General features: G+C 36.0%; 1 protein-coding gene across 2 annotated transcripts; it reads left to right on the top strand.

The window, feature by feature from the left end:
* Positions 1–905: 905 nt before the first annotated feature.
* LOC108679908 (sodium- and chloride-dependent glycine transporter 1) lies at positions 906–24,427 on the top strand. 2 transcript variants are annotated; one of them, XM_047884872.1, is made up of 13 exons: positions 906–1,098; positions 15,675–15,876; positions 16,458–16,592; positions 17,234–17,377; positions 17,721–17,928; positions 18,987–19,183; positions 20,070–20,253; positions 20,751–20,988; positions 21,883–22,111; positions 22,305–22,417; positions 22,768–22,923; positions 23,263–23,406; positions 24,075–24,427. In XM_047884872.1, exons 2-13 carry the CDS (start codon positions 15,696–15,698, stop codon positions 24,129–24,131), a joined length of 1,986 nt encoding a protein of 661 aa, XP_047740828.1. In that variant the 5' UTR covers positions 906–1,098; positions 15,675–15,695; the 3' UTR covers positions 24,132–24,427. The 2 variants fall into 2 exon arrangements, with proteins under 2 accessions (XP_047740828.1, XP_018024135.1); XM_018168646.2 differs by having other exon boundaries at positions 23,260–23,406.
* The last annotated feature ends 825 nt before the right edge of the window (positions 24,428–25,252 follow it).

Raw genomic sequence — 25,252 nt, 5'->3', positions numbered from 1 at the left:
TTTAATAAAGGTAAATATTTTTGCTGGCGTGCAGCTGACGGTCAGAGCTTCCATGGATCTACTGTTCAAAAGAACTATTATATAATTATTTAAAAAAACATATAATGGCATGTCGGTATTCAGATGCATGTCATCAATGAGACGAGGAACATGTTATGGTTTTCATCTATGCGTAGAACTCTTTGGTGAAATGATTCAACATCACTCAAACACTCAACATCACTCAAACACTCAACATCACTCAAACACAACATCACTCAAACACACATCACTCAAACACAACATCACTCAAACACACATAACTCAAACACACAACATCACTCAAACACAACATCACTCAAACACAACATCACTCAAACACACAACATCACTCAAACACACAACATCACTCAAACACTCAACATCACTCAAACACTCGACATCACTCAAACACACATAACGCAAACACTCAACACCACTCAAACACAAAACATCACTCAAACACAAAACATCACTCAAATACTCAACATCACTCAAACACTCAACATCACTCAAACACTCAACATCACTCAAACACTCAACATCACTCAAACACAACATCACTCAAACACACATAACTCAAACACTCAACATCACTCAAACACTCAACATCACTCAAACACTCAACATCACTCAAACACACAACATCACTCCAACACAACATCACTCAAAGACACATCACTCAAAGACACATAACTCAAACACAACATCACTCAAACACACATCACTCCAACACAACATCACTCAAACACACATCACTCAAACACTCAAGTATTGTATAGAAGCATAATAGTTCCATCAGATGCAGGCTCAGGTGCAAATGGCAGGTTGACCTCCTACCGAACAGGTGACCTGGTCGACTGCATTCAGTGCTCGTCTGGCAGTCGTGGTGGAAGGTGCGTGCAGGTGTCGCTCTATGCAGGTGGTGCAACAGGTTCCAAGGCCTACTAGAAAACGTGTACTTCTAAGTTGTTGTTTTTGTAGGACATTTCTGGCAATCGAATCATACATCCTTGAAACATCTGCGGAAGGATAACATATTCAGCTGGCTGCACAGTTTCAACAACTTCTTGGAATTCGGTGAATAAAATATACATTTAATATATCGTGATAAAAATGTGTAAAAAGTTGTAGCCGGAAGTGTAGTTGTTCTGCCCGGGGCTAAATCGAACCGAAAATCCGATTTTAATTCGTATGGGTAATTCTTCTTGCTTGTTTAGATGACTTATTACCGACTAGAATTATAAAAAATTGGGCGATTTTTCCACGACATTTTGCTGATAAAAAGATGCCTCCTATGAACGGTTATTTTATCGACAGAAGGAAGGCATTCGTCAAATTAAATGAATGATCGATTGAATTTTTATTTGAAACATTGTGTGCAGATTTATTCACAATTACCAACGCAGTGGCAATAATCGTGAAACAGCCGCGTTGGAAAGCTTTATTTTCGTTTAATAAGATCCCCTTAACTTGTTTCTCACGTATTCTGTTAACAAAAACCATCATGCTATGGTTTACCTCATAAATGCTTATCCTTGGTTCCATCAGTTTCTCTGAATGAAGTAACCAAGGAACATTCTCAGTTTCTCCTTTAGAATTTCTTCTTTCCATCAGTTTTTCTGAGATATCATTTTTTTGCATGACCGCATGAATGTACTGTATGTAAAAATCCTTATCTTAAATCTGAAAATAAAATCAAAACATCAACTGAACGGGTCTCAATTACCATATTTTTGCTTTTTTTTAGTAAAATGTTCGTTGTGTTATTGGAATGTTTTCCAACTGTCATCGGCTGCATTTCGATAGAGAAACGTCAAGGATTGACTGACTAGTTACAATATGCATACTTTGTTTGTTCCTAACTATACATATACTATAGTTAGGATATATGAGTTAGGAGTTATACTACATGTATAAATATGCTGCGCTTAATTCTACGAAAACTCTCTTTTTTATTGAAATCTAAAAGATGATACTTCACGTGGTCTTTTGCTCTAGCATGCATATCATAGTTATATTTGTTGTTGCATAAAATGTGTGAGTTAAAATATTTAAATATCCAAGAAAAAGTCCGTCCTTCAAACGACTCAAATTCCAATTAGAATTACATAGCAAAAATTTGAATTAGAGACTGCCAGCAATAATAACAGTATAGTTGTTCATGAATGTTATTCTTAGAAGAAATATCAACGAAGTTATCTTAATTTCATTGGTGAACATTTTTGTTATAAAGTGAGACATTTTTATGTAGTTTCACCTTTAATACAATTGAGACATTAAACTATTTACATAGTTATAAAATTTCTTACAATCCGTTCTGATCAAACAAATTCGTGCATTTAAAGTTATCATTAAAAGTTCAATTTAATTTCTAATTTTAGGTGGAAAAATTCTTGCAATTCCTTGCTATTTATTCCATCAAAATGTCAGTCATATGTTGCAGTGAAAAAATATATATATATTAATGCAAGCTAAATCAATTCGTCTTGTGCAAAGAAAACAACTGCAACAGATCATTCATCTTCTTCTACACGATGATGAATTTACAGACTCTTTGGAGCTTCAAATAAATGATTAAATAATTATTGCTAACTCCCTCACTTGAACTATAATCATCCTGATAATCATACTCATTAGTGCTTTAAATAAATGATTTAATCATTATTGCTAACTCCCCCACTCGAGCTATTGATCATCCTGATAATCATCATGGCACCATTAATCATCCTGAATGTATATATTGATCAATTTTTGTATTGATTGTTCATACGAAGCAAAAATACGGAGATGAATTAGAAACACATTTTACGTTTTTTAACTTTATACTTTCATGTAATTTCCTATTTCCTTCAATTCATAAACATCCTCGTGCCAATATTGACTGAGATAAATATCAGCTTACTTCCTCACTTTTGCTCTGTTTCCGAAAATGTGAAGATTTATTTGAAATACGTTACCTCTGTTTACTAGCGAACTTACTTTCAGTCTTGATTAATAACAGGAAGCGAAATTCGTTGGTACAGAGAAGCTGTACCAGGACGTTTGTAATTGAAGTCACGAACACTTGTGTACACTTGCGACTTCTACACGGTTTCGACTTTTGCAGTCACTTACCTAGCAAGCAAAAGTGCTAGTCACAAGGTCACGATTTTGCAGAGTTACTTGCATTGCTAGTACAAGTGTTATAGTAACACGGTCACGACTTGTGCAGAGTTACTTGCATTGCTAGTACAAGTGTTATAGTAACACGGTCACGACTCTGTCTCTTATACACATCTAGATGTGTATAAGAGACAGGGGTTGCATCNTGCCCAACCTGAACTTGTGCCCAACATGAACTTGTGTCCAACATGAACTTGTGCCCAACATGAACTTGTGCCCAACATGAACTTATGTCCAACATGAACTTGTGTCCAACATGAACTTGTGCCCAACATGAACTTGTGTCCAACATGAACTTGTGTCCAACATGAACTTGTGTCCAACATGAACTTGTGTCCAACATGAACTTGTGCCCAACATGAACTTGTGTCCAACATGAACTTGTGCCCAACATGAACTTGTGTCCAATGTGAACTTAAGCCACAACACGAACTTAGGCCGTTACGAATGTTTAAACCACTATACGTGTACTCAGGCCTTTTGTGTATTTCGGCCGCCACGCGCACTTATACAGCTACATGCACTTGAGCCGCTACGTTTACTTACACCGCGACGTGCACTTATGCTGCAACGTGCACCTAAGTCAGTTTCATACGACCCTTGAATATTAAGGAAGATTCTATAGGCTCTCTTGGAGTTACGACCTTGCCTGCCTCGTGAATTTTTTTCCGGCATTATTTTAATGCAGAAAATTGATTTTTTTAAATATACGCAAAAGGGAAATTTCAGGACTAATATTTTTTTTTGGAAAATGCACAGTGGCAATGGCCTGGCGAATCCATGCGACAAAAAAACTATAAGGCAATTAAACAATTATTGACATTTGATGCCTTCAACGAGCAAGAAAGTTTTTTAATTATTCATCACTTATTGTATTTATTTATCATTTAGATAATCATTTATGTGTTGCCAAATGCATCTTATGTGGAGGCTCTGAAGTGCAAAATAATTGCAGACCACAGATGTAATGATATGTTTTTTTTAGAATTAAAGTGCTTGAATTATATAATTAATTAGAACTTGAATGAACTATAATTATAATTTTTATAATTATAATTTTGTAAACAAGAAACAAGCATAACAAGTTGTATATTTATCATTATAATTATAATTACAATTGTAATTGTAATCATAATTACATTATTAATTGTTTGTTTCTTTCTAAGCTCTTCCTCAAAATATCTTAGGATATTATAGGACCTTGGAAACAGTGCATGAAAAATATTTTCGAAAACATTTCCGCGCAATTAGATAACATTAGTAAGTTCTTTAATTAACGAAATAAATTAGATAACATCGTCTGGTAGATATCACACCCTGTCGGTCGTTGAGGTCTCTGGGTGGAATAATCTGATAGATTTTTTAACCTTTTTGTCTTATAAGGACGTTAAATTTCATTGCACATACAGTTAACTTTTTAACGGTAAGTTAGCAATGAAAAAGTGATTGAATCAAATTTAGTTAGTGAAATCAAACGGCATGCATATGAATGCTCGACCTATTGCCGGTATTTATAAAAAATATAACTCAGTACCCACTGCAGTGAGTGACAGAGAGCGCATTTACTCGTCGACGGATGAGAAAATGGTCACGGACAGACGGACGGACAGACAGACAAGCAGACAGACAGACAGACAGACAGACAGACAGACAGACAGACGGACATGGTGAGCACAATAGAGCATTTTTTCCATAAATGATAAAATGCGCTAAAAAGAGAACAGCTTGCCAGATGTTGCACTGGCTGTTAGGCGCTATTGTAACAGAAGGTTAAAAATTGTAATAAGTGTATCGAATGGTCTGTCTGTTTCATCCGCAAAAATATAAAACGATGAGTTGCATTTTTAGCTCGTAATGGAAATTATTCGACACAGATTTCGATCGAAATATGAGCTCAACGTCTGAACTAAGTGAGACTTTTGCTGCTTGTTTCATGGATGCAAGAACGATAAACGATTTACGCTCCTATCTCATTGTTAGGAATAGTATCAATGAATAAAAATCAGTGACATTCATATTATTTCATTTCATATTTAGAGTTTTCTGTTCTGCAATTAAGGTTTGTATGCTTCCGAGATTTACTCGCGTAATAGAGCGCGTAGTCACCCAGCATCATAAATGACTTCGAATTTCGGAAATTATTAGTATTTTTTATGTCTAAATATTTTAACATGGGAAATTTTAACAAAAAAAAATATTTCAACCTGGGGATTTTTAACAAAAAATATATTTTAACAAGGGAAAATATTTATTAGGACGGAAAGATCTTGGATCACATAATTAATTTCTTTCATCGATGGGCTAGAGTGAGAAGAATGTTTTAGTTCCACCTTGCAATACGGGCGTCTGTATCTCACGTTCAGCGCTGTGAACGAATATTTCGTAACTTCGCTGTGCTGTCAAGGCGGGTAAAATGCCTACATGCGCTCCAAGGCGACGAGCGGCCTTTGTTGCCACGTCGTTGCAAACTATCGCATCGATGATGCAACTGAAGGCTAATGGTGTCTCTAAAGTCAGTGACAAATTAATGGTTCCAAATACCAAGAGAAATTAAACCAGAATTTTGAACTAACGACCTTGACCTGATTAAATTTTTAAGTTGCGTAAAGAAATTATTTGATGTTTAGGAATTGAAATGAATATAACAGGGAGTCGAGTAGTTGATCATTTATTTACTTTTCCCACAATATTGCTATATTCATGGCAGTAATTATTATACTCCAAATTAATATACATCAGATTTTTTAACGCAATAGCAATAAGCTTTTCAGAATAAAGAATTGCGGTAATTAAAAATTAAAATACGACGTAAATTAAGGTTTACAGCTTGGAATTCAAGACTAAAATCAGCGCTCAATCATTTTAACCGAACGGGATCCGCAGGTATTACGGAATAGTTTTTATTTAATTATTAATCAACAAAACGACCGCATGGTGATCAGACGTTATATTAAGAAATGGTTTTATGCATTACTAATCGCAGATTTTTTACCGTGAAGAACCTAAAAACCCAAATGCACTCACTTCGCGTCGGTAATCTTGACTTACTCAAGATAAAAACTTTGTGATTCTTTAAAACATCATTTGCAGACCTGTGCTAAAGTTAAAATCATGATTTATAATTAATTTTTTTATAGATAGTGCTGCGCAATGTAGTCACCCATGGTAAAAAGTATTGGATTACAAAACAATTGACAGAAAATTATATCAATGTAAATGAAGATTTTCCGGTCAAGCCGTTCACTCTGTAATGGTCTTTCGATAACAAAATTGTAATTTTTAAAAAATATTTTGTAATAATAACGTAGGAGTTCTGTTTTTTACTTTTAACTTGTAAACTGAAACGAAACAGATAAATATATTACACATAGCTGGGTACAATATTCTATATAGATCTAACAATAAAAATTTTTACATCTGGGTAATTTAGGGGATACCTGTAGAACAATAGATTATAGTAGATTTTCTAGACTTCAACGCTCAGAATAACGTGCGTGACTTGTCCAAATTGCCACGCACTTTTTACCTATGTGTGGGTCATCCAGACCCAGTTTTACGTGCGACAAGAAATGTGTATCAGTACTACGTCCGCTCTCGACTCGTTCCTTGTTTATGGAATTCTATCTCTACTGTACAATAGGACGTATTAAATTTATGGAATTCTATCACTATTGGACAATAGGACGCATTAAATTCTGAGTGAAGGTTGCGACACACACGGTTCCGATTGCGGTCAATAGCGTAGAGTATACCAGCTGAGGTACAAGTTCGTGCCAACGAACAAATAAGTTGAAATCCTAAGAACTGCGTTGGACTCATTTCTGGCCGCGTTGGCCTTATTTTGGCCGCAGCCGCAACTGCGGTAGCATTGTAGGCCTCTTTGTGCATAAGAAAACGTCACGGACGAAACTCTGACCCTTGGTCTCTGACATTGTCAGAGACCAAGCTGATTGTGTGAATATCAATAGACCTTATTACGTGACGAAATGACATAGAGTCAATTATAATTATAGAGTTAACAAAAACATAAAATATGCATGACTTTGGTCACCATTATAATAAAGTTAAAAAAATACCGGCCATTATTTTCTAGAAGTTATTGCTTTTTTGTTTCCTGTCTCTATAGTTATGCAGATTTTGAGCCGAAATTTTCCTCATAATTTTATTGTTTTAAAATCATGTATTCTGTAGCTGAATTGTGAAATAATGGCTGAGCTAATGTAATTACAGAACTCGATGTCATCTGCGGCTGCGTGTAGTAAATCTACGTAACGATGTTACTCTCAGATATATAAGTGAGTATTGTCCAAATGACGGTGCACATTTTGCCCTCATTTAGAATCAGCCTAATACGTATGTTTGGCCCATCAAATGGACGTAAATGTAAGAATGTGTCACTATTTGGACAATGAGGCCCATTAATTTTTTTAGTGAGAAGTTTTCCGCTAATTGGTATCAAGATAAATAATATTCGTGAAATCTATTCGCGCATGAATAGGTTAGGAAAATTCTATGCACATGAATATTTTATTGTTCACCTGGAAATTTGACGACCACCATAACTATGTTCAAGTAACAACGAATTTTACGAGCCTTCTTAAAACTTCTTGAGCTGATAGAGCATTCCCTTCAAGGAGAAAATTTGCCGATCGAACTATTCACTCGCGGATTTTCCATTCACATGAAGGATTAATTGACCACAAATCTGTTGATGTGTCAGAGAAAGTCTTGATGTATCAATTCATGATGAAAAATTATGAAAACATCATTTTCATCGAAATCTTTAGCATAATGTTAACTATACCTATACTTGATAAATTCAGGTAGCCTGCAGCAACACCTTACGACTGGATAACAGATTTACGATACCAACCTGCACCTGCATTACGGTACCAACCTGCACCTGCATTACGGAACCAACCTGCACCTGCATTACGGTACCAACCTCCACCTGCATTACGGTACCAACCTGCAACTACATTACGGTACCAACCTGCACCTGCATTACGGTACCAACCTGCACCTGCATTACGGTACCAACCTGCACCTGCACCTGCATTATGGTACCAACCTGCACCTGCACCTGCATTACGGTACCAACCTGCACCTGCACCTGCACACTATTTCGACGGCAGTTTCACATGAAGCTTGGCATTTAATTGCTGCAGTCGCCGTGGGACTCGGTGCTTCATGGTCACGTTTTCGGTGCTTCGTGGTCATGGAAGGAAGACATAACGTTTCTGTACATCGCACGATATATATACGTTCCCATGCGGGCAGAAATAGTATGAAATTATACGTATAGTAACGATGCAGATCGCTGCTTATAGTACGAGTATCGATATATGGATAAATTTGTATTGGAACGATAAGTATAATTACGATACGTATCTATACGTATAGTTACCATACGGATCTATATACGCATAGAAAAGATACGGATCTATACGTTTAGCAACGAAACATATCTATATACCTATAGGAACGATACGTATCTATTCGTATAGTAATCATACGGGTCTATATGAATGGTAACTATGCGGAGCCATGCGCATAGTAACGATATGGATCTGTACTCTATACTTATTTTAACGATACGTACACGTAGTATGAACATATAGTTGCCAAACGTTAATATCACTTCTAGTGTATTTTTGGTATTTCATAGATCTTTATCTGCCGATTTTTTTGTGTGATCCTTGTGTTGAATAACCTGAACAGCTTTGAGCTTAAGTTTCAGATGGAAAATATATCCGTATAACTTGATGCACTTTTTACGTCATTAATTTAATTAAATAAATTAAACATTTAAGTGAATATTGTTAACCAATTAAATTACAGGCTATCAAAGAACATCATGAAGCACACCTCACGAAATAGAGCAACGGGAAAAGTCCGTTGCGATCGAACGTCGTCGTCGTGACGAGACGCGTGAAGAAATAATTGCAGCCGATAGCTCCCCTATTGCTGAGAGCCTCCTTGTGATGTTCAAGGGCAACCAATCATGAACCTAAAAACCTTTCTGCTCCCCAATCCTGCCATCCTCAATCCCCTACTCATTTGAACCCACAATTTACTGTTTGAAGTTGTCACAGATTGAAAGATAATGGGAATCGGTTTGAAAGGCAATTGGAATGACAAGAAAGACAATGGGCAACGGCTTGAAATGTAATTGGGAATGGCTTGAAAGACAACAAGGAAAGGCTAGAAAGATTCACTCTTGCCAATTATATAATTATTACTTATAAATTTTCAATAGTTAGATTTTAGTTGTTTTCATCGATCTATAAACGCCAATTGTGACGTTCGTGACTGTAAATCGTACAATTAATTCATTTACAAAAGTTAAGAAGCAATCCAATTGACAAGCTCTTTTGGCGAGGTAATAAGATTTTATGCTGATTTTAGGTGATGATTGTGATGGAATGCATGCAGTTGTTACTGCATCAGTTGAAGTAGAAATACACGCAGTTTAATTCCAATGTGCTTCATGCAAGTGCAGCAGTGACACCTGCATTACAGCAGCAGCTGCAAGCGAGCGACACGCTAAAGGATGACGGTAAAAAAAACTGGCCAGCAATTCCAGCACGAACTGCCGCCGGGCATTTCTTGACCATAGGATGCATGGGACTGCAGCGCCTGACTTTCACTGTCTGCTGCGCTACCGCAAGCATCGGTGGCATGACTATAGGGTGAGGCCGGGCGGCATGCGAGTGTGGCGAGACAAATGTGGCATGCATCACAGTTATGGCTGAATATAAGCAGCAAATTGTGTGGCATGCATCAAAGTTATGGCTGAATATAAGTAGTGAATTGTGTGGCATGCATGACAGTTATGGCTGAATATAAGCAGTCAATAACATTCATCAAAAATCGACAGATAAAAAGTCTTGTGTCACAGCTTGCATCACGCGCGAGGCTTGATACAAATACTCAATAACATTCATCAAAATCCGACAGATAAAAGGTACGACCCATCATGCATCACACTTGTGGCTTGATAGAAGCAGTCTGTAACATAAATAAAAGAGCGGCAGGTAAAAGGTGAATTACACAAGTGTCTGAATTTGAATAGTATTTAAAATTATCACAAAGTGTTAGAAAATAAACATTTCACATCTTATCATTGCTAACTTAGCGCGGTTTATAACGAATGAGCGAAGCCGTGAGCATCACTTTTGCGTTGTGAATACCATTGCTTGATTACAAACATTGAGTCATTACGAAAATCGAACATAAGCTAGAAAATTTCAATTAACAACTGAGCGCCAATTACATGCACATATATTGCAGCCGAACCAACTTTGTAACTGATTATTTACACTCTATAAGAGTTAACATAGATTGCTGATAAATTGGAGCCTGAATTTCATATTAATGAGGATTATCATACACTTTTTTTCGATTGAGAAGAAACATTTTTCGAAGCTGATGATAAAAAGATTACGTGCAAACCTGCTATGCGGGATGGGCTTACGTTTCCTGCCTACAAGGAAGGGCAGCTTTCATCAACTCATTCATTAATCACAGTCAACATTCCCATTAATTCTGAATACAAAATATAATTGAGTAAGTCGAATTAAACCATATAGAATTCTTTAAAATATTACAATTTTCATGGTCTGGAGATAGAAGTTATTATAAAAACTTCACTTATGCTACTTCGAAGAAACTTTCTAAACTTCACGAATGTTACTTCGAACGAGCTCTCTAATTTTCACGAATGTTTCTTAGGACGAATTGTCTAAACTTCACGAATGATACTTCGAATGAAATTTCAAAACTTTGCAAAGCATGGTTTTTGCAGCAGTTTATGTCTCAAATTTCAGTAGTAAAAATAGAGAGATTTTTAAATATTGGTTAAATGTTTAATAATATGAAGCATAATTATTATAAAATTAGCAAACGCGAAGAATTTATACGCATAATCTCCGTACTCCGCTGCGTGCTGACCGACACCAATAAACCAATCAAAATAATTAAGACAATAAAATTAATACAAACCAATAAAATAACAGTAAAATGACCAATCATTCAACTGTAAGGAATTTATACAAGCATAACGGCTAACAATTTTATTGAAACTCAAGAAGGTAAACTTCGGCTCCAGCGAAGTAGAATAAAGGAACTGCAGTGGATGCAGTTTAGGGAACTGAAAGTAGAAAAAGAGACTTTGCTAAATAAATGCCGGATTAACTGAACGATCACCAGCTTCATGGATTTGTATGGAAGTCACGAATGGTATCGCTGCTAACACCCGGTCCAAGTAATTAGTAATCCTGCCGTGCCTAGCAACATGCATGCTTACTATACGTGACGCAGTTACATAGAACTTGAATACTTTTTGGTTACACTCACGTCATTAAATTGAAAATTATAATATTTTTTATCTGACGATTTACAAAAAGCTGTTGACGATTTAAGTCAAGTTATTTTCGAGAGGCAAGTTTTATCATTGACGCTAAATATCGCATATATAAGTTTCATGTAATTTTATCAGATACGAATAAAAAAGTGACACTAAACTTCCATGTTCGCTTCAAGTGGAACAAGCACGAGTCCCGTGTTAAGCACCGCTAAATATGTGATGGTAAATCGCTCATTGAAACGAACGATTTATCTACCAAATCGTTCGTTTCTTTGAAACGAACTATAAGATAAATAAAAAATATTTTTTCTGTACTGGTTGAAACCTTTCCGTTGGAACAAAATTATGCTAATTGGAAAAAAAGGTCCTGAAGTTGAATATATGTACGTAACATTGGCGAAAATAAACCGGGTAGCGCGCAGCAGTTCTATGGCAATAATTGTCTGACTTTTCGTAAAAAAATGTAACGTGTTTCCAAACATAAAATTGGCCAGGATTACAATTTCAATTATATACAATTGAGTTTTACAAAAAAAACTCTCATGGCTACACAAATTTAACCTGTAAGAAAGGGTGTTATAAGAGGTGTTATAAGTTTTTGTAAGAAAGGTTGTTTAACCTTGTCAGTTTATTGCAGACTTGAGACTATTCTGAAAACTTTGAAAGTTGGTTCTGTTAAAATTCCGCAGATTTGCCTGAGTTAACCTGTATAGGTGTATATAATGTGTGCACCACCGAAATAATTTTTGACATAATTATCTGAGATAAAAATACCAATATAAAGATCGCTGATAAAATCCGGTTAGGATCTAAAACATGTCATTTCAGGACCATCGAGATTAGTTTATACAAATTTATTTCGTTGTTTCAAGCATGGTAAGCATTTATTCATTTTTTATCCAATTCTGTAAAATGTTTTTCGAAAATTTTGAATCATGGGGTTTAGCTAAATAATTTCTGTCGTGGAGGGCGAGTCAAAATTCTTGCATTTGCATGCTGGTTTCGACCTTCGTTATTGACAATAATTTCTTACAAATTTCTTTGCCATTGAAGACACGAGTTATACATACAAATTTTTTTGAGTCGAGGTGCTAGTTTGTTCAATACAGTTCAACGGAAATTTACGCAAATTAAAATTCTATTCATACTTCATTCATATATCATGAGGACCAGATATTCTTGAACCATATTTATTAATGAAAATTTTACGTATTCGCAGGTTAATTTCAATTCAATTGAACCTTATTCATTAAATAAAAATTACACTTATTCACAAGTTAATTACCATTCAGTCTTGAAGTGCAAGTCATCGCCGGCTGAATGTACACACTAACTGTTCACTAAATTCAGTTACAACTCTGTGCAATATTTTGTCTAAGTCTTCTTATTTGCCTGGGAATTGAAAATAAATCGTATTATATTTTTCCTTCATACATTGATGCCATTAAAATGTAAGAGCTCGGCACGTATTCCCCGCATTAAGATGCTGAAAGGCAGATATTCGTGTCCGGAATCCTGTGTTGGACCAGAATTATATTATCATTTTACTAATTATTTTTTGTTTTCAATTTATATTATTATTAAAATATAATTATATTATAACTATTACGATAATTATTTTAATAAGTGGACAAGTTTTCTACGAAATGTATTTTAACTACGTAACAAGCTATTCTCCGAAGAGAACACCCAAATATCAGTGTAGAGACCAGCTCATAGTTGTATACTGAAAATCAGACTCGTAAATTTAAGCTCAAATTCATACATTCATTATTGACGATGTCGGGGAATTAGGTAAATTGTAATTGAAGCAATTATTTGATTGTAACTTCCAATAATTCAATAATGATCCCATTGAAGTGTACAACAAAAAGAAATTCTTAGGCCAGTCAAGCGTGAAGGTCCGGAAACCAAATGTTCATGCATATCAATGCAAACAACATTTTTACAATGCCTATTCTGTTATTGTCGGTGAAGAATAGCAGAAGCCACAGGAATTGTCATTTGAGAATCGTGCGTAGAATATTATTTTATTCACTGCATGAGATCCGAGATATTTCTTCGATAATTACATGAACATGATTCTTTTGAGGTAATATGAATTAGGTTCCAGGTAAATAGTTGCTGAAAATTCCAGTTTGCCGCTGACCATCAATGGAGAGATAAATATGAATGTTAATCGCTGACGGAAAATATAGATAGGAAAAGTTCAAGGACGGTTTTACTGTTGAAGGAGAAGCGTAAAAAATCGGGTTCCAAAGGCCGGATCCCTTGTGAATTAAGTCACGAAAAATTCAAGAATCGGCAACAGGCCATGGGCCTATTTATTCAGTGCCGACACTTCTATTCTATTCTATTCTAAAAGAAGCTAATATTCACGCAAAACAAGTACAAAATGAGGGGATTACATTGATCTAACGGAGATGCGTTTTTTAAAAGAATCCGATTGAATTTTGCATTTTATTCTGGAAAACAAGAGGCAAAAATTCATTTATTATAACGCTTTATAATGTTTCGAAATGCAGGCTTGACCTTTGCCAATCATCCAGAAATTTTCGTTATTATCGTTTGAAAGTTAATATCGTTTATATGATTTAATTTGCGGTTTAATTGAATGTTCTAGGTATTGGTGTTTGAGTTGTATATGAATACAAATGAATAATAGCGCGTTCAGCCCAATAAACTTGCTCCATTTAGTAACAGGAGTGTACGCGATAAATATTCCGTACTTCTAAAGGACATCGTATGTGTAGGGGTTCCAGAGCTCGCACCATCTAACCTAAAATAAGTTTTCATTTTCATGCACTAAACACGAGCCGAAAGTCATAATAAGCACTCAAGAACGCTAATAAAAGTCTATTGCTAAAGTGCGACAGAGATCCAAATTAAATTCGCAAGATTATCTGCATTTTATTGAAATAATGCGCGTTCAAATAAATGATCGTGCCATATCGGCCACCAATATCGTCCATTCCGTATTAGTGTATGAGGATAAAATTGTAATAAGTTAGAAACACACGCACTAAAAGCGATCAAAGCACACATTTTGGTAATTCAGTTCATATTTCACTGATTGAGAATTGATTCTCAGCCTTCCATTTTAATATCGTAGCGACCATAGAAAATATTTAATTACTCGTACCTGTACACAATTTTTTTTTGTATCATAGCGACCGTTTCTGGCCCGTCCTCGTCCGTAGACTTCAATTACGTTTTCAGAAAGTGTCCTTCATTCACTTTTTATATTATGAAAGTTCAAAAATAATTAATGATGACTGAAAAAATGTTCATATACATAATAGAGCATTTTTTATCTAAAATAAAATAGAGGTCAGTGACCGACTAATTAAGAGCTCATGCGTGACTAAAGTCATGCGGTCGTAAACAATATGGACTGAGTGAAATAAAGTCATAAAAACTGTTTAGCAAAGGGCAAGGTGTAAGTTATTTTAACCTATCAACACGCACTAGCTTCTAATATTTGAAGTATAATAAGAACATTTCTGCTACTTTCACTTTGGTGCCGAGCAATGTGATTTTAAATTTGCAATTCAAAGTAATTCTTAAAATTTAATTATTGATGTAGCCATCAAACATTCATAAGTTATTCATGAGTTTCAATGATTTAATGTGCCAAAAAATGATTTTGACATCAAAATTAATTTATCATTTCTTGATTTATCAAAGTGATTTGACAAATCAACGGTTACGCTCAAATCACTCAAGTCATTTTGAGTGATTGAACGGTTACAAAATATTCAGATTATCTAAAATGTCAAGGATTGAGGAGAAAAAAATCGTGAATCCTATCTATAAATTATCAATTTTTCTCGCTAATTTCTCGTCGAATCGTCCGCTACTTGCTTGTAATTGTTCAAATAACCATTACCTAATTCATTCAACAATAATATCACAATTGTCTTCAAGAACAGTGAGAAACGAAAATAATTAAACCTTATAATGTTATATTAAATTATGAAACCTTATAATCATTATATTAAATTATGAAACCTTATAGTCATTATATTAAATTATGAAACCTTATAATAATTATTCTATATTATGAAACCTTATAATCATTATATTATATCATGAAACCTTAACTTAATTATATTTTAACCAGGTACACTCCCCCAAACCCACCATGGGGAAAGAAACGAAGGTGATGCAAGTGACCCCAGCAGACGACACAAACCCTGACGAAGTGGGCAACGCGCGCGGGACGTGGGACAGTCAATGCGAGTTTTTCCTCTCGTGTCTTGGATACGCTGTGGGGTTCGGCAACGTCTGGAGGTTCCCATACCTCGCCTACAAGAACGGCGGAGGTGGTGGCTTGCATATAAGATTATGAAAAAATATAACTCAGTACTCACTGCAGTGAGTGACAGAGAGCGCATTTTCTCGTCGACGAAAACGTGAAGTCACTGACGGACAGACAGACGGACGGACATGACGAGCACAATAGGGCATTATTTCCATAAATGAGAAAATGCGCTAAAAATAAAGTTTTTGAAGAGTTGCTTCAAAATTTTTGTTGCAATCCGACTTTGCTTCTTTTAAGACATTATTGTTCTGTAAATTTGCATTCTTTGCACATTAAAACTGCAGCTAAATATTTACTAAAAATTCACTTGACACGTTCATGAGCTTCATTTCAAAAAAATTATCGCTCTATGCGTACCTACAAATACTCAAACGCTACGGTGAATGTATTGAAAAGTTCGAATGAGCAGACTTATGCCCTGAGTCAATTTTTGCTCAAAACTGATATTTCGGCCCTGCTGACCTGGTGTAGAATGTAGCATAAACTGTATTAAGCTGACATAGGGTAACATGGGGCAGCGAGCCCACTGCGGGTCACGGGCCCATAGCGGGTTTCTCGCTAAGTATGTTCTTGTGTGTCCAGCGATCTTCCTGCTGCCGTACACGATCATGCTGCTGGTGGCTGGGCTGCCGCTGTTCTTCCTGGAGCTTTCGTTAGGACAGTTCACCAGCCTCGGCCCCAACAAACTGTTCCTTAGCCTGTCTCCAATTTTTATGGGTAATTAATAAACATATAATAGTAAATTAGGTCTCCATCTAGAATATTATCAAAATATTAAACGTTTTATGTTCATTGTTCTTTATGATAATCATGCGACGAATGCGGCTCAGTAGCCATAAAATAAATTTGAGATTTCATTTACGCTCCTTATGTTTCATTTACGACGAACATAGTGAAACATTTGAGAAACACTGGATACCTTTTAAAAATACATCCCAATATATTAGTATAACAAAAATGAGCTTTGTTCATATTACAGTTCATAGTAGAGGATCTACGATAGATCAATGCCGAGGAATGGGCTTATTTTAATTTCGATTGAAAATTTCATTTTCTTGCGACAGGTAAAATGATATTTTATGCTTACATTATTTCGTTTGAGATGCGAATTTTGTCTCTTCTTCTTGACAAAATGATAAATGATAAATATTGCAATTATCCTGCATAAAATAATCAATTTCTTCTAGTATACGAAATATTTTGTTTCTTCTAGTATACGAAATATCTAATATACGGAAATATTTTGGACTCTTGAGAGTCCTTCATTAAAAACTAAATGAATCTTTTACGATAACAACGATAAAACTGATTCTTCTAAAGATAAAACTGATTCTTCTAACCTGTTTTATTTTGATCAGGACTGGGATGGGGGATGTTGGTCATCTCGATGCTGGTTGCGATCTATTACAACGTCATCCTGGCGTGGTCTCTGTATTATACCTTCGCTTCATTCACCAGTGTTCTGCCCTGGGGACATTGTAATAACACCTTCAACTCTGACAGTGAGTGTAATGCTGACAGAAGCTCGGAGCTAACTTGAAGAACAGTGTTAGCTCATGGGCAGTGTTCTTCGCTCTGTAAGATATGAGGGTGAGAGCTGCAGGGTCGGAGTATCCTTAGTATATCCTTCAACAAAAGATTCTGAGCTGTAGACTGTACAGATTGTACCTGAAAATAGCAACTACGGATTAAAATTTCCTGGGGAAATTCTAATCCGTAAATTTTTAATGGCGTGAATGCATTTTATAGAAAAATTTCTGATTACTTAAATACAATAATGTCTTGGAAGTTCACAGCTTAATAATGAATTGTGTTTAATTATGATGCTAATTTTAATTCTTTCAGACTGCTTCACAGCTACAGATGCCAATATATGCCGCAACCAGTCAATGTTTTACTACAAACAAGACTGTGTCGATGTCGCCGCATACTGCCGGCTCTCCAAGCTCTCGGCATATAATCTAACTCATTGTGTAGACCCGACAAATTCTTCTAATCGGATCCTTGCGGAATCTTCTCGGAAACTTATCTCTGCGAGCGAAGACTATTTCAAGTTAGTGGGTGAAAGTAAAAAATTTCAACAACGTGCTTATAATGTTATAAAAAAAGTAAGTTGTGAAGTAATGCACGGTTGAATCTCTGGTTTCGTGTTTAAAGAGATAAACATTTCCAAGAGGAGCGAACATAGAACAGACTTTTTTGTTTTCGTGTAATCATCAGAACGCATATGCAGGGATAAATTCTTAAAGAGTGAATCCTTAACTAACTTTTAAGATTACAACATACAAATGTCTTGATTTCGAGAAAAATGTTACCAAAGTAACAGAAATAGAACAAAATTAAATTAGTCTCACCCAGAATACAATCACGTTCGTGAACGACGTTGAATGTTGATTCTTAACATCAAATCCGAATCAAAGTTATGTTAGAAATAATGTGAAATTACGCTAACGAATAATTCAGAATTTAAGAAGATCGTCATTTGTCTGAACATTTGAAGAAATCCAAAACTGAAATTCAACCATTACGATAGTCTATTTGTGCCATAACCGGCGAGTTGATTATTAATGCAACGTATCAGGGATCGGATGCACGAGTTATCTCTTATGTTTTAAATGCAGGAAGGATTTTTACTGGAGGAAACAGGGGTGGGTTATTTTTTCATGCAGAAATCGAAGGCAGTGTTATTTTTGAAAAGAAGAAACTGTGGCAATCCTAATTATTGTTAAATAGAGGAATGAGAGGCAGTGTTTTTGTTATATGGAGGAATGAGAGGCAGTGTTATTGTTAAATGGAGGAGTCGGATGCAGTGTCATGATTAAATGGAGGAATCAGAGGTAGTGTTATTTTTTCATGCGGAAGACTAATTTTGCTCCAATTTTAAATTCACGAATTGGCTGCAGTTATTTTTCAATACGAGAATCGGATGCTTCGATATTTTTATGATCCAGCATCCAGTAACTGTTGTATTTTTTAAAACAGGAATCGGATTCTGCTATATATAGAAATACAGTACACTAGTAGGATGCTTTGTTTTTTTTTCTAATTTGAGGATTAAAAGAGTGGGGTTTTTTAATATAGTAATCTGATGCTGAATTATTATTAATCCAGGAATCGTATGCTGGGCCGCACTGATGACATCACGTGGGACAACATGGGCGGTCTGAACTGGGAGCTCGTCGGGTGCCTGGCGCTGGCCTGGATAATCGTGGGTCTCTGTCTGATAAAAGGCATTAAAAGCTCAGGGAAAGTGGTTTACTTCACTGCCTTATTCCCCTACGTCGTGCTGGTCATCCTCTTCTTCAGAGGTAATGATGTATTAACAAATATACTTCCAATCATGCTTTTTGTATAGTGATGATTTAATCAATTCCAGTTATACTATTTTGTGCTTACAAAAAACATCATTTCTTCAAAAAAATAAGAATTGTTTTCAACTTTTACTTTTAATTAGGTAAAAGCTCATTTCTCTATTAGTGATTCATTTGTTACGATATTCTCAAATATGTGTATGGAACCCAAGTTAGAAGAACAAATTTAATCTCAACACGTATAATCATATTTATGGGTTAAAACTATTCATGTACTTGGTTAATGGAAGGAATGATATACTAAGTACGTCACATTTACAAGCCAAAAAATATATAGGCAGCCTCTCTATTTATACTTATATCTATAGCTGAGTATGGATAAGGTATAGACCCAAGTCTATAATCGAATCAAATTCAATTTTCCTCAGGTTATGCATGATTTTTAAAGTGCGCTTCAGTTTAGCATTCCATCTAAATAATTTTTTCGCAATTTTTGAATCCCAAATTCTATATCAGTAGCACTCCGCATCTGCTTGAATTTCACATTCCATCTCAGTAACGTTCTGTGTTTTTTGAGTTCACCATTGCATCTCAGTAACTTTCCACATCTTGAATTTTGCCTTCCATCTCAATAACTTTTCGCATTTTTTGAGTCCCATATTCTATATCAGTAGCACTCCGCATCTGCTTGAATTTCATATTCAATCTCAGTAACGTTCTGTATTTTTTGAGTTCACCATTGCATTCTAGTAACTTTCCACATCATTTGGAATTCCGCGTTCCATCTCAATAACTTTTCGCAGTTTTTGAGTCCCGAATTCTATCTCATTAGCACTCCACATTTCCTTGAATTCCGCGTTCCATCTCAATACATTTTTCCCAGGCATTACCCTTGAAGGTGCTTACACCGGAATCGAGTTCTACATCCTGACGCCGAACGTCACCAAGCTGAACGAGATCGAAGTCTGGGCGGATGCTGCTACGCAAATTTTCTATTCCTTGGGATCTTCGTTTGGTGGCCTTATAACCCTCGCATCCTACAACAAATTCAGGAACAACTGCATGAGGCATGTGAAGTATTAAAAAATATATTAAATAGCGTGCGATTTCTTTAAGTAAATGTTTAAATTACTCCATGAAATTGGTAAGTTGTGGCTTCGTATAAGTCATATTACAAAGTAAATAACACCTATATATACATAGTGCGACTTCTCAGATCGATTTAATAACAAAAATATATTCGTTCTGGCTGTAAAAACATATTTCCATCTTGCTTTGGCTTGGTTAACATATTGTGCTGAGAAATTGAGGCATTATTTATAAGAGTTTACCACCTCATGCACTATGTTTTCAAAAATGCCTATTTAATTCACATAAAACTGAAAAAAGGAAGATTTATACACATGTGACGGCTGTGATCTGCTTCATTAAAAAGAAGTGAAGGCTGTCCCGTATTTTTTACAATTCTAATACTATATTAACAATCACCATTTCGGGATTAGCAAAATTCCAAAGCCCCTGTGAGCTGAATTCTCCACATCTAGCAACTGGATTTCATTTCCAGGGACGCGATAGTCATAGCCTTCAGCAACTGCGCGACTTCGGTCTTCGCAGGTTTTGTCATCTTCAGCTTCCTCGGGTTCATGGCGGTGTCGCAGGGCACGACAGTTCCTGAGCTGGTCACATCAGGATCCGGTCTTGCGTTCGTGGTGTACGCAGAGGCCGTGACCAACATGCCTGTGCCGCCGCTGTGGGCCTTTCTTTTCTTCTTTATGCTCATCACTCTGGGGCTGGACTCGCAGGTGAATTACAATTGTGAAAAACGTGGATTGAGACATAATACATGGTGCTATATATTAGGGTTATATTAGAAAATACAGGGTACAAAGGGAGTTATACAATTAATTTGTTAGCACAAATACGCTGTTTTTATGCAATTTTGTGCTGCTGTGTCAGGATTGTGAAAAATCTTAAAGCGTTCAGGAAACCCATAGTATTTAATTATGAAGTATTGAAGAATATTGATGTATGTATATTAAAATTACGCATGCCATTTGAAGATAGGGGTTAAGGCGAAAAAGAATTGGGAAGCTTTGAATGTGGGATTGAGTCATCGGAATGCTTTTTAAAATTTTGTGCCTGTTATTATTCATTGGGAAAATTTGTGGCGTTGTTACCGTCAGCTTCAGTGTCTTTTATTTTCCGATGTTCATCTATGTGGTCTTTATTGTTCATTGACTTAGAGAACCTTACAAGTTCAACATAATTCGATCTTATTTGATAATCATGTCAGTAACTCCAAATTTGTATTTATTAAAATAATTTCTGATATAATTACTTAAATTAGGGCCGCTTTCAACTATGGGAGTCTGTTCAGGTGATGACGCAACTTCTGGGACCTGCTACGATGCGTGCGGCGCGCTCGCCAAAGCACTTCTTAAATTTTTCAGTTTTTAGGAAAAGATCTTTGGCCGATTAAAAACCATGCTGTTAGTTACTGTGACATTTTGACATTTTATTAAAAATATTTGGGCCATTAAATTCAATGTCAGCAACTAAAAATCTAGCTGGGCCAACGGATATAAGATAAACGAGTAAACAATAATGCAAAATTGTTGCAGTTACATAGAAAATATTTTTAAATTATCTAGCTAAATCAACTAAGTTATGTAAATGATCTTTTTCCCTCCCCATAGTTCACTATGGTGGAAACGCTCTCGACGGCCGTGTTTGATCAGTGGCCGGTGCTGAGGTCTAGAAAGGTCCTCGTGGTGTCGTTGATGAGCCTGGTCCTCTTCTTGTGCGGCCTCACGATGGTCCTGCAAGGAGGACTTTACATGTTCGAACTCTTCAACTTCTACTCTGCCGGCATCTCCGTCATCGTTATGGCCCTCATCGAGGTGTCACTTATCTCATACGTGTACGGTGAGCTGCGACTGGGAACAGAACTGTATGGCCGCAACTCAACTTTATTACAAATATAGACCATTGGCAAAATACCGATTATGTTGACTGATTTCTATACATCGTGAAGCTATATTATACGCATCCTTATTTTTGTCAGTGAGCAATATGAGACTCGTGATGACATTCCCTCTCATTATAATTGCTACATCAGGCTTCCCGAGGTACATGAAGCACATCACAGACGACATGGGCATCACAGTTCCGAAGCCTCTCTACGGCTACTGGGCCATCACACTAGTTTGTCTCACGCCCATTTCCCTTGTGGTGAGTCTCTCTATTCCCGTTTTATATATTTTGATGTGTACTCAAATGTTGCTATTGCTGAGTGCTGTTCAACTTTCAACATTTTTTTCAACTTTTTCATCTTTTTCATCATTTTCAACATTAAAGACTTTCAACTTTAAAGACTTTCATTTTCAATATTAAATTTCAATTTTTTACTCATTTTCAATATTAAAGAAAATACAGTATTATGATTTTAACAATAACTTTTTGTAAGATTAAAAAGCCCGCTGGTAAAAATATTCAGCATTTTCAAATTTAAAAATCTTTGACCTGTCGATTTAAATAATATCAAGGTGAGTTGTTTGAGGAAAATCTCATCGTTGATGCAGGTGATATTGGTTATCTCGGTGATGGAGTTCGTACCTGCCTACATCGGAGACTACGTGTTCCCCCCCAACATCCAGACGCTCGGGTGGTTCATCACAGCCGCGTCCATAGTGTGCATCCCTGTCCTGGGGGCGTACGTTGTATGGACCGGCCAATACGTACGTTTCTTTTTAAGTGTTTTCGCAAAGAAAATTTCGTTAGTTTACTATAACTACGAATAAATCCATGAATTAGGAATTGTCGTTCTCGTCTTGATGAAACTGTCAATGAAAATTCATGCCACAAGCACCCTAAGAAAATAATGAGACCCTGTTTAAATATTAATGTGCCTATTATTGACTATGTGCGGGCATCTTGACACAGTTTATACCCGCAAAATGGCGCATCGGTGTTTCAACCATTATCTGCTCCTGCAATGTTTTAAGACCGTGTTATACTATTTATACAACATTATTAATTTATTTCCTGAATGCATAGATTCTTGTGCGTTCCAGAAGGGCAAGGAGCTGGTATTAGCGACAAAAGACTTCTGCTCGGCGCGCGAGCGAGCAGGACTGGGGGCATCAAGTTCTGGGGTGCCCAACAGCACCTTCAGGTACACCTACGACAACGATGGCTTCCAGACAACTACCGAAGCCAAGGTAATTAAGTAATTGTTGTATTAAGGGTATAATTAATCATGAAATTGCTCAATAATATGACGAAATTTCACTATTTATTCATTATTATATGTGACTTGTATGACTGAATAATGTATGACTTGTATGACTTGTATATGGCAGCATCAAATGTCGAGAAGTTCTTGAGCTTCCGTACCGCCCGTATACAGAAGTGCAATTTTTTAATCCCTGCTTTGTGCATTTGTAATATTCAAAACACCATCGATGACTGACAAGGCTCAATCTGTCATCACATTATTCATCACATGACACGACTTTTTGATTAGGTTATCTAATAAAAACGATTGTTAAGTCAAAACGCGTTTCATATCATTATGACCAGCAGCTGTGCGGTAACAATTTGCATAAGTTTCGTGGTTGTTTGGGCGGCTGATGAAAGTATCAGGGCTCCTAATTTGTTATTAATCATTTATCTAATTAATTATTATCGAACAATTCAAAATCAGAACCATGACCGTAAACTCATTATTATCGTATTTACTATAGCATCAGCAGACCACCAACAGTCAACGAATAAAAAATTAAAAAATGCTTACTTTTAATGATTTACCTTGAACATAGTTTAACCATAGTTGATTTTGAACATAGTTTAACATGAACTAATGAGTGATTATTTGGTCATTGTACAGGTTATTCCTTCCTCGAATTTCCACGAGCTGCCTCCTCCGTACAACGGTCACATGTGACTTTCTTCTGAACATTATAAGTAGCGTTTAACTTTTTTCTTCTCATGAGTCATTTCAGTGTAATGCTAATAGAGATATAAAGAATAATATTGAGGTCAGTTTTCAATCAGCATTTGCGTTCATGAGATGCAAAGCGTTGTTGCTATCAAGGATGCATGCTGCAGGGACAGCAACATTACAAGTCAGGAAGGTTTTCGGTGTCATAAAATCTCCTTCAAAGATAATTTCGACATAGACTTTAAAGTGTAGAGGGCCCAAAGGAGGGCAAATATACGGAACACGTCCAACCTTACATCCGGGACCCGAGGGCTGGGTGACCTGCCTAGCGACGACTCGGAGACGGAGGACGACGAAGGCGGCGCATCAGCGTGACCGGGGACTAGGAAGTCCCGAACTCATCATAAGGCCATAAGGTCAAAGTTGTGACTTTACTCATTTTACTCACGCAATGCTTCACACATTCAGCAGCGATGGTTCGTAGTTTTATCCGGACCCTGACGCTGAATATTGTGCGCAATAATTGCTAGATTTATCGGTTGCAAAATATTGAGCATAATAATTTCTAGATATAATGAGCGCAAAATATTGAGCATAATAATTGTTACATTCAATGAGGGCAAAATATTAAGCATAATAATTGCTACATTTAATGAGGGCAAATTATTAAACATAACGATTGCTAGATTTAATGAGTGCAAAATATTGAGAATAATAATTTCGAGATTTAATGAGCGCAAAATATTGTGCATAATAATTGCTAAATTTAATGAGTGCAAAATATTGAGAATAATAATTGCTACATTTAATGAGGGCAGAATATTAAGCATAATAGTTTCTAGATCTGATGAGCGCAAAATATTGTGTATATAATAAATGATATATTTATTGAGTGCAAAACTTTTGTTCATAATACTTGATAGATTTAACGAGCGAAAATATTTTGAATTATAATCGATAGATCTAATGAGTGTAGAACTTTTGAGCAAAATGATTTCTAGATTTAATTGGAGCAAAATATTGTGCTTGACAATTGCTGGATTGAATGTGAGAAAAATATTATCCATATTATTCCTAAATCACGAGTGAATGATATTTTGCATGATAATAACTAGTTTGTATAG

The sequence above is a fragment of the Hyalella azteca genome, unplaced genomic scaffold (genome assembly GCF_000764305.2).
Source record: "Hyalella azteca isolate HAZT.00-mixed unplaced genomic scaffold, Hazt_2.0.2 contig16377, whole genome shotgun sequence".
In the NCBI taxonomy this organism is placed as follows: domain Eukaryota; kingdom Metazoa; phylum Arthropoda; class Malacostraca; order Amphipoda; family Hyalellidae; genus Hyalella; species Hyalella azteca.
Note: the sequence above shows the minus strand (reverse complement) of the source record. Positions and strands in the feature narration are given on the sequence as shown.